Source organism: Chiloscyllium plagiosum, unplaced genomic scaffold, assembly GCF_037043375.1.
Source record: "Chiloscyllium plagiosum isolate Xiang-an unplaced genomic scaffold, Cpla_swu_hap1 HiC_scaffold_16, whole genome shotgun sequence".
NCBI lineage: Eukaryota > Metazoa > Chordata > Chondrichthyes > Orectolobiformes > Hemiscylliidae > Chiloscyllium > Chiloscyllium plagiosum.
This window is the reverse complement of record NW_028270154.1, coordinates 49,698,913-49,714,890: the sequence shown is the minus strand read 5'-3', so window position 1 is coordinate 49,714,890 and position 15,978 is coordinate 49,698,913. Positions and strand designations below refer to the sequence as shown.

Below are 15,978 nucleotides of genomic sequence, written 5' to 3'. Positions count from 1 at the left end.
GAGAAATATATGTAGAATTTCTCAATTCCATAAGAATACCTTGAAGAATAAGCAAAATAACTTTAGCTTAAAATAATAGACTAAATAAGTAGGTTCTAGTTAAAATGCTTGTTATTTATAGGTTGAAAATATTGCTTTTCAGAGTATTCTGTGGTAGAACCTCCTCCATGCAGAAATGCTTTGGGGACACTGAAGCAATCTTCCTTCGAGTGGGTGCATTGTTTGTATTCAGAGGGTAGTGGAACAAGATTTGGCAGAAGCTGTAAGATGTGTTTTTGATAAATATTTTAAGGGGAAAACAAGTCGCAGAGATATGAGGCAGTAACAGAATATTAGTTTAGCTCTTTGAAAAAAAAACAATTGGCCTTCTTCCATCCTATATTATTTCATGATTTGATAAGTGAACTCAGATTGACTTTAGATCATTACATAATTATCATTTGTTTGTTACTCATGCTAACCGAATAATACCTGCTTTATTTCATTTTTTTAGGAAATTCCATTTTATCACATTTGGAATGGCTGTCAAAGAAACCTGCATTGTACCTTCACTCTGGAGCGGTATAGTCTGTCCACAACCGAACTCATTGGTAAAATTTGGGTTTGGCAAGTTGAAGGAGAAGGGCAAAGTTTTCACATTCATTTCAACTTTCTGAAGGTGAGAAATTACAAAATAATTTCTAATGTATTTCATTGCACGAAGCAGATCTATGTAGCTTAGTGCAATTTATCGAATTGAACAATATTTCTGTACTTATAAAACATAGAATCAGAGAATCCCTACAGGCTGGAAGCAGGCCATTTGGCCCAGCGAGGCCACACTGACCCTCTGAGAAAGGTCTGGATTTTAATCCTTGCCTTCGGTTATAATTGTATATTTTTCTATATTTCAATTAATTTCCATGGCTTTTGGCTAGTGCTAATACTTTAATGGATTGAAATGGAATAAACTGGAGCAAGTCACAGAAATAGCTTTACATGTAACAGAATAGTGATGGTCAGATGACCACAAAAAATGCTTATAATGCTATTTTCCACCATTCCTGTGAGTTGGAAAATGGATGCAGTGTTAACAGAAAATTATTTAAATGTCAAGACTTTTTCTTTTATCATTAATATATTTGATATCCCGTTTTTGGATGATACATTGTGATAAAATATGCTTGGCCTAGCATCAGTAAATTTACTTCTGTTTATTGACTAATTGAATACTATAAAACCGCTCGATTAGATGGAAAGGAACTCCATCCCTTCCTCCTTGACTTAGTAAATCCCAGAGTTACACAGACCCATGCCTTGTCATTTGTAGCAATTCAGATCATCATTGTAACACTGTTAGTTACCTACATGATTAGTGAATGGAGTAGCACCAAAATTTGTTAATACTTACACAAGAATACTCTGAATTCCTGAACCTCCATGTAACATTCATTATTGAGCCAAAACATTGGTGCAAGGTCTCAGTAATTCCTGAGGGCTGCCAATCACCTTAAAGGTTCAAACCGATGACATCGTCACATGCACTCATATGCCATATTGATGAGGGCATTATTAAGATATAGTGAATGTTTGCCGGAGGTACACAGAGCAAATTATTGTGTCAGTGTAACTCTGAAATGACAACAACAGTGCCATTTCAGAATGAACACTCTAGCTAATGGTATCTTTTAATCAGGCATTTCTGCACTGTAACTACATTACCTCCACCACACGCAACATTTAAAAGAATAAAGTTAAAAATCACAGGTTATAGTCCAACAGGTTATTTGCAAGTACAAACTTTCAGAGCGCTGCACCTTCATCGAGTAGATAGTTAAATTTAAAAGTATATTAACTCTTTCAGGTTAGTTGTGGATTGATTTCTGCTGGCTTCTGCTACAATTATACAAGTCTTTGGTGTTTTCTAGAGTTATATAAAGTTACTAAACTTTACAAGGAATGCTGCCGCAGGTGTTGAAGGTGCAAACAGAAACAAAAGGGGCAGCTGCACAAACCTGTTGCTCTCAGACATGGGATGCCAAGTATTAATCTGAGAATACAGTATGATGCAGGACGATAAGAAGAGGGCACACAGAAGAGGAGGATGGAACAGACTCTCAGCAGGGGACCAAATTTCAGAAACTCTTCCCTTGCCAAGTTTGCAGCAAGGAAGGGTTTGTGAGCTGTCCTGGCTCTTTCTGTGCTTGAAGTGGAGATGTTTTCAACATCTTACAATCAAATAAAGCATTAGGAAGATCACTGAGACTATCTGTTCAAAGAAAGCTTGAATCTAATTCATTCTGTCCTGCTAGAGAGCAGAAGGCCAAGTGAGCAAGCTACTTCATGAGAATGGTAGTCTTCCCGATGGTTCCAAGTGCAATTAACTGCCCCCACATCGCTTTGCAGGTGAGCGTTCAACTTTGAAATGCATCAAAACTAAATGGGATTGCACTCTCTAAACAGCTAGCTGGTGTGTGACCATAGCCAATGAGTAAAGCTGGTCAAAGCCTGTATCTTGGTAGCGGTATTGCTGGCTTCATTCTTGCAGTCACTTGTGCCAGCTGCATTTTTGTCAACATGGCAAACCAAAAGATGATAAATAATTGGATTATAAGTATACTGATTCTATTGTGTGACCCATGCACGTTTGAAGAGCACTAATGCAATGAAAGCTATACTATCACAATATTGGATGGAACGTAGGCTTGCCAATGTTAATTTTCTTTTAGGTTGTATTGTAGTTGGGTACAGAAATGTACTAAAAAGCTCGCCACACTTTCCTTCCTGAAAAGGATACTTTTCTGAGTGAACCCTAATGTAAAGTCATTGTCAGATTCCTCAACTTTCCTTGACTTTCAGCATGTCTTCTGGCCGTTCTACCAATATACCTGGCACGTCATTGTGTTTCTCCAGTCTACTTCATCAAATTGCTCATCCCAGTATGGTGCAGCAGAATTTGTTTTGCAATACCTCCCTCTGGAACCATTTTCTGCAATCTGTCTGAGGGCCACTTGTGTCTGGTGTCTAATCACATGAAGTTCCTGCCTCTATGCTATCCTTGAAATAACGTGCAATGTCAGTATGAGTTGCTGACACTGAATAGTAACAGAGCGACAGTGCTTCTGCACCATCAATGTCTTGATGCTCTCTCATCACAGCTATCTGGGTCCTACTCCTTTCTGAGTGCATATTTGAACAGTCTCCTGTTCCCTAAAGATTAACTTGCTTCAGAAAGGCCTTCAGTGCAAGAACCTTGAAGTTCATCGCTCCCATGTTGTGTCATGCCAGTGTGACTTGTACAAACGCAGTTGTCACCTCTTTAATTCATGTGGAAGGTTTTAGCCTGTGCTAATGTCTGATGATTTTAGGCGTCCTGCTGAGTTATAGAGTCACTCAGCAGTGCAGTAAGTGCTGAATTCACACAAGAAGCATGAAGTTTTATACTGTCTGCATCATGGGAGCTGGGTAATCATACTTAGCGAGCCCTGAGCCCATTTCAGAGGCTGTGCAACTTAACCAGTTGTGACTTTTAAATAATGTTCCTACACAGTTTCTCCTTTTTTATTCTGGTTCCCAAATGTTTGAAATTTAGGTTTCACAGTTATCTCCATCTGCAACTTACTATGCAATATAAAATAAAATAGAAATGAAATCACAGCAGCAAACCTCTTTTAATTTGTCAAAAACTGATCTTTTCATTAAATTTTTAGATCATATATCTTGAATTATGCTTGATTCTTGAATCATCTAAATTACAAAAATGGCATTTGATTGAATTGAATTGAATTTATTGTCACGTGTACCAAGGCACAGTGAAAAGCTTTGTCTTACGAGCAATACAGGCAGATCACAGGATTAAGTAACATAGATAGTAAATAATAGGTAAACAGTGGCAAAAACAAATACACAGGTATAGGCGAACGCTAAGAGTTTGTGAGTCCATTCAGTATTCAAACAGTAGGGTAGAAACTGTCTTGAAACCAGCTGGTACACGTTCAGGCTTCTGTACTTTCTCCCCGATGGCAGAGGTTGTAGAAAAGCATTGGCAGGGTGTGATGGATCTTTGAGAAGGCTGGCAGCCTTTCCTTGAGAGTGGGCCTGGTAGATGGAATCTGTAGATGGGAGGTTGGCCTTTGTGATTGTCTGGACTGAGTTCACTACTCTCTGTAACTGTCTCCAATTTGAATGGTGCAGTTACCATACCAGGTAGTGATACATCCAGGCAGAATGCTCTCGATGGCATACCTATAAAAGTTGGCAAGAGTATTCGCTATCATGCCAAATTGTCTCAGCTGCCTGAGGAAGAAGAGACATTTTTGGGCCTTTGTAACCAGTGCATCCACATGAAGAGTCCAAGAAAGCTTGTTGTTGATGACCACTCTCAGGAGTTTGACACTCTCCACGTGTTCCACCTCTGTGCTGTTAATGTGTAGGGAGGCATGAGTAACAACCACTGAAAGTCAATAATGAGTTCCTTGGTTTTGCTGGCATCAAGAGCTAGGTTGTTCTCAGTGCATCATTCTTCCAGATCTTCCACCTCCTGTCTATAGTTTGTTTCACCTCTGAGATTCGACCAATTATGGTGGTGTCATCAGCGAACTTATAAATGGCATTAGTCTGGTATTTGGTGATGCAGTCATGGGTATACAATGAGTACAGTAGGAGGCTGAGTACACACCCCTGGGGGGCTCCAGTGTTGAGTGTTAGTGAGGATGAAATATTGTCCCCAATCTTCACTAACCATGGCCTGTGGGTCAGGAAACTGAGGATCCAGTTGCAGAGACTGGGGCTTAGTTCGAGATCACTAAGTTTAGCAATCTGTCTTGAGGGCATAATAGTATTGAAGGCTGAACTGTAGTCACTGAGTAGGATTCTTATGTAGCTGTTCTTGGTGTCAAGATGTTCTAGAGAGGAGTGAAGGGCAAGTTATATGGCACCTGACGTGGATCTGTTGTCCGATAGGCAAATTGGAGTGGGTCAAGAGTAGTGGGGAGGCTGGAGTTGATTAATGCCATGCCCAGCCTTTCAAAGCACTTCATGACCATCAAAGTTACAACCACTGGACGGTAGTCATTAAGACATGCTGCGTGAGCCTCCTTTAGCACAGGGATGATGTTGGCCCTCTTGAAACAGGCAGAGTGCACGGCCTGGTACTCCGTCTGGTCCCATCGCTTTCTTTGGATTCACACAACGGAAAACTGATCTGACCTCTGATGCAGTGACTGTTGTGATAGATTTGTCAGGACTTGTTGGAATAGGTCTTACCTCTCCACCGTAATTCTGCTCCAAGTGAGCATAGAAGGGTTTGATACGATCTGGGAGGGATGTGTCATCGTCTGCTATCTTGCGCTGTGAGTCATGACCTACCTTTCACAAAAACGGGGTTGACTATCTCTAATCAACTTATTCCTCTCTAGATGATTATAAATCCAATCTCTTAAAACCTTTTCCAACACTATAACCTTTTCCAACCTAAGTAAGACTCACTATATTTATGAGGGTTGACTCTATTCCCCTTTTTGAACATTTGAACATCCAGTCTTCTGGCACTATTCTTGAAGACAATGGCAACATATAAAGATGAAAGTCAAAGGCTCTGCAACCTCCTCTCTGGCTTCCCAGAGAATCCTAGGATAAATCCCATCCAGACCAGGGGACTTAACTATTTTTACACTTGCCAGAATTGCTAACACCTCCTCCTTGTGAACCTCAATCATAACTAGTCTAGTAGTGTGTATCTCAGTATTCTCCTCGGCAACATTGTCTTTTTCCAATGGGAATACTAGTGAAAAATATTCATTTAGCACTTTCCCTATCTCCTCGGACTCCACTTTCCACTGCTATCCTTGATTGGCCCTAATCTTTCTCTCATCATTTGTTTAAACCTGATATATCTATAGAAAGCTTTAGGGATTTCCTTAATCCTATCTGATAACGACTTCTCATGTCCCCTCCTGGCTCTTCTTAGCTCTCTCTTTAGGTCTTTCCTGGCTAATTTGTAACTTTCAAGCACCCTAACTGAGCTTTCCACGTCTCATCCTAACATGAGCCCTCTTCTTCCTCTTGACAAGAGATTCAACTTCTTTGGTAAACCAAGGCTCCCTTGCTTGACCACTTCCTCCCTGCCTGACAGGTAATACTTATAAAGGGCACACAGTAGCTGTTCCTTGAATAAACTCCACATTTCAATTGTGCTCAAAGAAGAAACTCAGTGAGGGGAGGATGACGCAACCAGGGCTGGGAAGGGAAAACAGGGACAGCATAAAAGCAAAAGAAAAAGTACACCATGTGGTGAAGATTAGTGAAAGTCAGAAGATGGGAAACCCTTTAAAAGCTATCAGAGGGCAATTTGAATAAAGTAGTAAGGGAGCAGGAAGTTAACTTTGGGGATAGGCTAGCTGATAATATCAAAGAAGATAGCAAGAGTTAGGTAAGAGAGAGGCAAGAGTGGACATTGTATCATTGGAAAATGAAGCTGTAGAAGTAGTAATGGGGAATAAAGAAGTGGCAGAGAAACTGAATAAATATTTTGCATAAGTCTTCACTGTGTAAGATATCAGAAACATGCCAGAACTTCAAGAGAGGAGAAAGTGAGGACTGCAGATGCTGGAGATCAGAGCTGAAAATGTGTTGCTGCAAAAGCGCAGCAGGTCAGGCAGCATCCAAGGAGCAGGAGAATCGACGTTTCGGGCATGAGCCCTTCTTCAGGAAGAAGGGCTTATGCCCGAAACATCGATTCTCCTGTTCCTTGGATGCTGCCTGACCTGCTGCACTTTTCCAGCAACACATTTTCAGAACTTCAAGAGAGTCAAGGATGCAGAGGTGAGTGTAGTGGCCATCGCTAAGCAGAAGGTGCTGGGAAAGCTGAAAGTTCTGAAGTTGGATAAGACTTGTCGTGGGAGGTTACAGGGTGTTCCATTGATTTTTTCAACCCATCCAGCCTTTGTGCATAGCGGTGGAGTATATAGACTAATTGATTTTCTTAAACACATGCAAGAGTGATTTATTAAACATTTCAGCCAGGTAATTAGGTCTTGAGTATAAAAAGTATTCCTTTAGCACAATGATAAAGACAGTGAATCAGCTGCAGTTTTTTATGTTCTTGTAATTAAACAATAGATGATCTCTCTGAGGTCACAGATTGCTTCCAGACAATTTAGACCTTAAGACCAAAAGATATAGGAACAGAATTAGGCCATTCAGCCCACTGCGTCTGCTCCTTCATTTTATCATGGCTGATATGTTGCTCAGTCCCATTCTTCTGCCTTCTCCCCATAACCCTTGATCTTTTTACTGATGAAGAACGTATCTATCTCTATCCTAAAAACACTCAATGACTTGGCCTCCTCAGTCTTCTGAAGCATTGAGTTCCACAGGTTCACCACACTCAGGCTGAAGAAATTCTTCCTCGTTTTCGCTCTCAAGGACATCCATCATTCTGAGGCTGCGCCTTCAGGTTCTAGTCTCTTCTCCTGGTGGAATCATCTTATCCACATCCACTCACTGTCAGTATCTTGTAAGTTTCAATGAGATTAGCCCCCTCATGCTTCTAAACTCCATCAAGTAAAAAACCGGAGTTCTCAACCGCTCCTCATATGACAAACCCTTCAGCCCGGGGATCATTCCTGTATACCTCCTCTGGTCCCGCTTCATCGACAGCACAAACTTCCATAGATACTGGGCTCAAAACTGTGCACAATATTCCAAATGTGGTCTGCCCAGAGCCCTATAACTGCCTCAGAATCTCTGCTCTAATATTCTAGCCCTTTTGAAATGAATGCGGACATTGCATTTGCCTTCTGAACTGTGAAAGAATGATCTAAGATTCATGCTAACAAGAGTATTTATTTTAAAGAGTTTTTAATGTCCTTCATAGCTCTGAGCAAAGCTGTGTTTCCTGTTTCTATCCTGTTTAATATGAAGCCTTTCCTACTGACATTAAAAAACAATGTCTGAGGAGAGAAAACACCTGAAAATTGATTGATTTATTACTGCAATGGTACGTGTTCTTTACACCTAAAGTTGACATAATATAATGCCAGATATCAAATTTTGTGAAACAGTAGTTGTGAGTGAGTTTGGCTAGTTACCAGTTAAATGTCTGGATCGATAAACGCACAATGTGGTAAAATGGAATTTTGTTCCGAGCAACTGCCGGGTGATTCACAGAGCAACACTGACTGTTCAAAACAGGCAGAGATCAAGACTGCCACATAAAATATACTGGAAGTTCACAATATAATTCTTTTTCTAATTGATGTAGAAGAAATAATATGGTCTTTGGAATGAAGGAACGATTTAAGTTATTTTGTGGTGTGTGTTTGGCTTCAGTAGGTTATTGTAACTAATGAGGCCATATTTACGTTATCATTTATTATTTAAGAACTAAAAGTGGATGACATGGTATTTGAAGATTCAACAAATGTTTATTATTTCATTAATAGATACAATAGTACATTCACAGGTACATCCATTTCTCAGCTGATTTTAAATTACTCGGTTACCAAGCATAGCATATTTCCATGTTTGTCATACTTCAAGTCTCTGAGTTCAGAAGGAGTCTGACACCTTAGGTTACATGCAATAATAAAATGATAAGCAAATCTTTTAAAGGCATATTGACATGTAGTGTGAGACATAACAGCATTTTGTTGTCAGCTGCTATCATAGAGGACATTGGGAAATTACGTGAATAGAAACGTATTCATACATTACCAAAGCAAACCTCTTAAGTAACAATAACATGAAGGAAATTGTAATGTGTGGATGCACTCCAACATCTGACATACTTGGAGAGGGCAACTGACTACTAATGAATCCCAGTACAGAATCTTGGAATGTCTGCATGCACATTGGCAAGACCATGTTGTACTATGAAAGACTAAAGTGAACTTGACCTGCTCCCTTCCACTCACCCAAACAAATTGCTACATTTATGCTTTTATATTGCTGGCGTAAAGGTTTCATGACATACTGAACCAGAGTTTCCACTTAGTCATCATTGGTGATTCAGGTTTAAATTATGTCCAAAGTCACACCAGTTCAGAATATTTTCTTTCTTTGATTTCTGCTGAAACTTATTTGTATACTGCTGAATGTAAAACCAGTGCATTTCAGCAGGAATTTAGAAGTTCTATTCAAAATGTTGTTTTTAAAACTTTTCTAATATACCTATTAGTGATCTGGAACACACAAAAATTGTTTGTTTTGAGTTTCTAGCAAGCTCTTCATATGGGAACAATTAGTGGAAACCACTGACTTGGTCAGTATTGTGGACAAGGCCTGCTTCGAGTTTTAAGCTGACTAAAAACATTACAGAAACATAAATTACAACAAATGGAATTTGCACATAAAATTCAGTAATTACTTGTACTGATTTCCCAACTGACATGTATTACACTAAATAAATTACTGCAACCTAGAAAAAAACACTTAATAACCTTATTAGGCACTTAGAGTCATAGAGATGTACAGCATGGAAACAGACCCTTCAGTCCAACCCGACCATGCCGACCAGATATCCCAACCCAATCTAGTCCCACCTGCCAGCACTTGGCCCATATCGCTCCAAACCCTTCCTATTCATATACCAATCCAGATGCCTCTTAAATGTTGCAATTGTACCAGCCTCATCATCTGGCAGCTCATTTCATACACGATTTTTTTTTCTTTCGAATGGACAATAACTTAATCCTTTAGTTTCATAGAAGGTAATGAATAATAATGATGGAAGAACAATACCTTTGCCTTCCATTTATCCTTCAGGAAGAATCACACGTTATGCATGACTTTGTTCACAGTATTGATGTAACACTCAAATGATTTTTAACATCAACTAAAATTGAAAGCAATTGAAAGCTATCCACTGAAAAGGTTTTACTGACTATCCCATTTGCTGTTGTGACATTTGAAACTTTTGCAATGAGGGAAATGCTGGTTGTGTGTAAAAATAATGAAATAAAGTTACTAATCTCCCTGCATTTAATTGGTAAATGTGGGAATTGCACTGTGGCAGCTTTCTCACAACTGCTTGTGATACTGGATAGTAGCTTTATGGGCATTATGAAAAAAAAACTTCAGAACACTTATTCTGTTCTGAAGGGCTCCTGTACTCATCTCCCATGAAGTTTGAAACCACATAAAAAATTGTCTTGGACAAAGACTTAGGGAAGGAACGGACCCTATGTGTAAAATTAAAGATGAATTACTTGTCGACCATTCATACACTTTTAACATTACAAGCACAGAAAAAAGATGCTGGATTAGAACTAGGACTCAGAAAGCAATTGCAATCAATAATAAGAGTTAACACATAAAACCCACAGGAAAGAGCCAGATATTGGAAAGATAATTGACATACCTGCCCTGTAAATATTTTACTTTATTTTTATGTTCATGTCTGTATTATGAATATATTAGGTTAATTAAAATTAGGGATCCATAATGGGTTCCATTGCACTTATTTTGATTTTAATTATTTCTTATTTTTAGCATTAAACATTGACAAAATATAACCAAATTACTATTGATGATTCTTTTCAATTGTATCACATGTTATGTTTCTGCTGTAGAATCCAGGCTTAACATGACTTTTTTTCAATATGAGCATAACGCAGAAGAATGATTTATTTGCGGTTGGAAAAAGCATAAATAAGCTATCTGAAATACTTTAACAAAAACAGAAACTTAGCCAGTCTGGCAGCATCTGTGGAAAGAAAGGAGAATTAACATTTCAAATCCAGTGATTCTTCATCAGAGCCAATAATAGTTAGGAAAAACTACTACTTATACTGAAGTCAAAGTAGGAGGGTTGGGGAAAAGGGGAGGGGTGAGTAAATGGGTGGCAACAGAACCCAGAGAGAGATGTGAAAGGAGTAGGCAAACAGAGAGATGATGGACACCAGGCCAGAACAGAAGAAAAGCTGAAAAAGAGATAATAAGAGTAAGGATGAGAAAATGGGTATGTTTCAAAGCTCTGTCTCTCTCTCTCTCTCTCACTCGCTCACTCGCTCCGCCCCCCCCTCCCCTCACCTTCCCCCATTTTGCTCTCGATCTCTCTGGCCTCTGTCTCCACCTATCTGCTCACCCCCATCCCAACACACCCCATCACCACCACCACCAACAACAACTTTGGCTTCAGCAATATTACCAGTTTTTCCTAGCTGCTGTCAGTCCTGATGAACGGTCACTGGGCTCAAAATGTCAACTGTGCTTTCTTGCCACAGATGCTGCCAGACTTGATAAGTTTTTCCAACAATTTCTGCTTTGTTTCCGATATCTAGCATCAGTATTCTTTGTTTTATAAAATAATTAAATATGTTCCAAGATATTACTACAAGACTAAACTATTAAGAATAAAAGTCAGTAAGTTAAAAATTAAGGAAGGGTAATTTGTATAAATCTAAAAGTTAAATTTGATAGTTTTAAATCAATAATTAATGTGTCTGTAAAACATCTTACTTGTTATTGGACCAAACCAAACTCCCTTCAAATACATCAAGGAGATAACCTACACCCTAACTTTTATTTTATTTAAAGGCAGTTATAAGGTGCTGTGTTCCAGATGTAATTTGATTGGTCAAACTACTTGGCTTTAAGCAAAATACACTTTATTCTTGGACCCAGTTAAAATACAAATGAAAGGAAGAAGAATTGGTGTAACTTTAACTCCATTGGAAAACGTAACAGGATAATAGATTACTTAAGTACTAAACAGCAACTTTTCCAACATTGTAACAACCCATTGGCAATGGTAAATTCAGTAAAATAGATTGTCCTACTTACAATATTTCTCTGGTCCAGGAGAAGAGAACATAAAGAGAAAATTCGGGCAGAGCAAAGGAACTCCAGTTTTTTGCCATGGTCAAGAAAAATGTATAACAGCTTCCACAACCAACCAACTTCAAAACCCCAGCAACTGAAAGCTGGTTCTGTGGGAGCTTGACTCCACACATTCATGCTGCTTCTATTGTTTTTAAAAACAAAACACCCAAGGCTTTAAGATGTTCATTAGCTTGAAAGAGACAGTTCGGCATCTCTGGTTCAAAACCTCTTTCTTCAAAAAAGAAACCTGAACAAAATTACTACTGGTGTGCTTGCTAGCTCTGGACCTGCTACTTTTTTAATATCCTGGGATGCAACTGATCAGGTCCAGGGGCTAATTAGTCCTTAACCCAATGAGTTTCTCTAGTACTTGTTTCTCTAGTGTCAACCTCTTGGTTTATTTAATATGTTTGGAATGCCATTAGTCTACTCCAATATCAGGGCTATGTTCACGTTGGTCTATCTCTCTCTTTATACATAGTTACAGAAGCTCTTACTATATTTTTGTGTTACTTGCTATTTTACTCTCAAAGTTTTTTGGATCAATTTTGACAAATGAAAGGAGGCCAAATTTCAAATGATCCCAACAATTTGCACTATAGGAGAAAAGGGCTCCTGATAGTTTGCTAAGTTGGCTCTGATTGGCTCAACCATTGCCATAAACAAAACCACAGGGAACTCCCAAACTCCTGGTTAATACAAAAATGTGCAAACTTTTGAATATATTCATTTTTGTTTTCAGAGAATACGTCTCTGCAAACTTCTATTAATTGCTTGTCACAAGTATAAATGAGCTATGTACAAGCTGAACTGATAATATTAAATTGTTTGTTAGTATAGATAGTTGTGCATTTGGATCATTCGGCACATGCTTCACAATTGCATTCTAAAGTCTAAAAATAGGCACTTGTTTTGTATTTTGAAATCATGCTGGTTGAGTATAGTATCATGAACTCCACGTATCATGAACAGCCAAAGGAATATGCAATGTTAATTGATCAATCAATCATTGCAATGTAGGGTCTAATTAAACAATACAGAATTAATACCCACTTAAGAATTTTATCCCACCACCACTCACGTTCACCATGCTGGTTGTTTGAAGAGTGAACCCTCTGTAGGTTGCTTGTAGACTTTGAGGGAAATTCAGTCTTCAAAACCGTTCAGCACCTGATTGGTAGGTTTGACATCATGAAAAGTGGGCACACTGAGAATGACCTCCTTCCCTTGCTGTGGGTCCCTGTCTTGTGGTACCATGCCAGAATCTCCATCTTGCTGTCACTCAACTGTAGCCTCTGTCCATTGATGATCCCCTGTCTCCAGTAGAAGTTGTACCAGCGTCGAACATACCCATGGTGACACTGCTGAATAATGGATAGCTGCTGGCCTTCTGAAAGTTCAGCAGCTCTCTTTTGGGAGGGCTGTGGGGAGGAGAGGTAGTGTAGTTAATGGGATTTATTACCCCATGGACCTTGATCTCAGAAAGGGACTGACACTTAATTGTTATATTTCCCTGAATGGAGATATGTTGCGATTCTTGCCAGGAATCCAGCCAGGTTAGCACCCATAGGCTTGTTGTATCCATTAAATACAGCCTTATTTTGTATCCTGTCTCCAAGTTATTGTCTTACTTGGTTTGCAGAGTACAATATTGTACAGAATTGTCTAACTGAGTTTTTTTTCAAAGATTTATAAAGGCTTATTACAGTTATTACTTTCTGAACCATACATTCTAAGACTTGTACAAGCTACAGATTAATTAGATACTTCTATCCTCGTTGTGTCATGTCAAAAATCTGATTCTGATCAAATGTTGATACCTTGCACAAGAATTACTAAAAGCCGTGCTTGTAAATTACATGTGAGACCATAATCCACATTGAGCTCTCAATCTTAAATGTTTTGTAAATTTTTACTTCTATTTTGTTATTCACAAAACCATAGATCTTAAGCAGTTACAATTTCATACCAAAACGAAAAAAAGTTTTTTTTTTCATGGGATACTGAGAAATAGTTTACACTATGAAGAAAGTCTAGAGTAAATTTTCTGCTTGTGTGCCCTGTCCGTAACCTCACTTGCACTTAACGGGAAATTGAATGCATGCAGTTCATAATTTCCCATTCATTAACATTAATAGATTTTTAAAAGAAGTCATTGACTGTGCCAACAAAATTCTGTGATATTTCCTGCCAGCAGCAAGCAAGGAGAAATGTACTTCAAAATGTGTTCAAAGTTGCAGAGAAGTTTCAGTATGCAGTTTGGATGGTCAGGCAATGCAAAATCCTATTCCAATGAAAATTGTGGAAAAACAAGCCAATATAGTAAATTTCCAATGTATATTTCAAGAAATTTGTGTTTATTAACTATGATCTGAATCTTCTCACCTTAATCCTGTCAGTACAGTGGATCAGTTTTCAGGAGTCTGGAACATGCCCAACGGTGCTCGTTATCAGTTCAAAATAAATGTCATCCTGTCTGAGACTCCCCAACCAATTGGGAAGCAGTGGTGAGCAGGACAATTCTATCAAGGAAGCATTCAAACTAGGAGGATTGTGATGTGGATCAGAAAAGCTCAGCTGGGACTTTTCAGGCTGTAGCAGACACAGGGATGGAGAGGAAACCTGGAAGCCAGACACCTGGTCACTCACAATTCTGAGGTTCTGCCATATTGGAGAGGCTACAGTGAGTTGAGTGCTCCAAAGGGCAGTAGGCAGAGGACTACATCGCTATCAAATAATTGTAGATATAAGTGGCTGAGGAAGTAAGTAGCAAGAAGTTGAGAAAGATGAGAGTTTAACACTTGGAGGTGCCAAGCCCCACTTCCTCTGCATTCTTCTAACCAACCTGTCTGGGAAAAACCCATCACTAATTCCTCCCTCTGCAGGCACTTCATGAAGTGCGAAAGGTTATGTGTTGATGGGAATGTGAAATTTAAAACACAGATCAACCATGATCGTACTGAATAGTGCAGCAGGCTGAAGGGACCGAATGGTCTACTTCAGCTCAGATTACATTTTCACACAGCCTCAGGCCATTGTCGCCTTACATCTACGCTTCAAACCCATTTTTCAGAAAGGCGTTCTTCTTTCTCACAGAAGCCATTACAAACACTACACTCTCTGTGTTTTAACTTGTTGCAGCAGAAGAGAACACATCATCAGAGAAAGGCAGATAGGACCTTAGGAATGTTTGCCCTGCTGTGACAGGAGCCTTGTCAGCTACGCCCAGAGTTTTCATGTGCTCTGCTGGGAAGGAGCAGATATCAGCAATCTCGTTAGTGTCTAATCCTTTTGAGACACTGCATGGTGCTCCAAATTGTTTGTCTGTAGTCCCAGTGTTGAAATTCTTGCATCACTCAAGCTGGATCTCAGTGCCTATTCCTTCTGCCCTTTGGGGACTATCTGACTACGGACATAAATGAGATTCCTCCCAAATGTTTGACAGTTGCTGTGAGGCAATCTCTGAGAGAAGTATTTTGAGCAGTACCCTCTCAATGACCAAGACTGGAGCTCTTTGTGATCAAAGCCTTCCACAGCTTGCATTTCAATGAAGAATCTCTTTGCACTGTGCCCTCAACTTGGTGGCATTGTTGAGTAGCTGTTTAGTCAGGAAATAGGTTCCAGAGTTGATAGATTGAAGATTTAAGGCAAAATCTGTATATAATTGTTTTCTTAAAGTTCTTAATGTCTGAATTACTTACCTAACAAATCCAAAGAGTATCTGTTTACCTCCCTAGAGAATGCAGAATCCTGACCTGATGTATGCTCCTGGGACATTGACCACACTTTGCTCCCAAACCTGCTCCAACATTCTGGGAAAATGATTCACTCTTATTAATACTTACATTGCTTCATGATATTAATAGATGAGAAATCTCATCATCTATGGCAGGCATGTCAATAAAACAGATAGGTACCTTTACCGTCGTTGACTTTTGAGTGATAAAATTGTGAATCAGAGTTTTAACAAATTGCCAATGGGCTGAGAAGTGGCAGATGGAGTTTAATTCAGATAAATGCGAGATGCTGCATTTTGGGAAAGCAAATCTTAGTAGGACTTATACACTTAATAGTAAGGTCCTCGGGAGTGTTGCTGAACAAAGAGACTTTGGAGTGCAGATTCATAGCTCCTTGAAAGTGAAGTCGCAGATCGATGGGATAGTGAAGAAGGCATTT

General features: G+C 39.2%; 1 protein-coding gene across 1 annotated transcript in view; it reads left to right on the top strand.

Moving 5' to 3' along the window:
• The window catches only part of unc5a (unc-5 netrin receptor A), a 627,961-nt gene that overhangs the window by 596,812 nt on the left and 15,171 nt on the right, over positions 1 to 15,978 (top strand). The window contains exon 14 of the mRNA XM_087995374.1: positions 494 to 658. Within this exon, the coding sequence (XP_087851500.1) occupies positions 494 to 658 (165 nt within the window). The remainder of the gene's footprint in view (positions 1 to 493; positions 659 to 15,978) is intronic.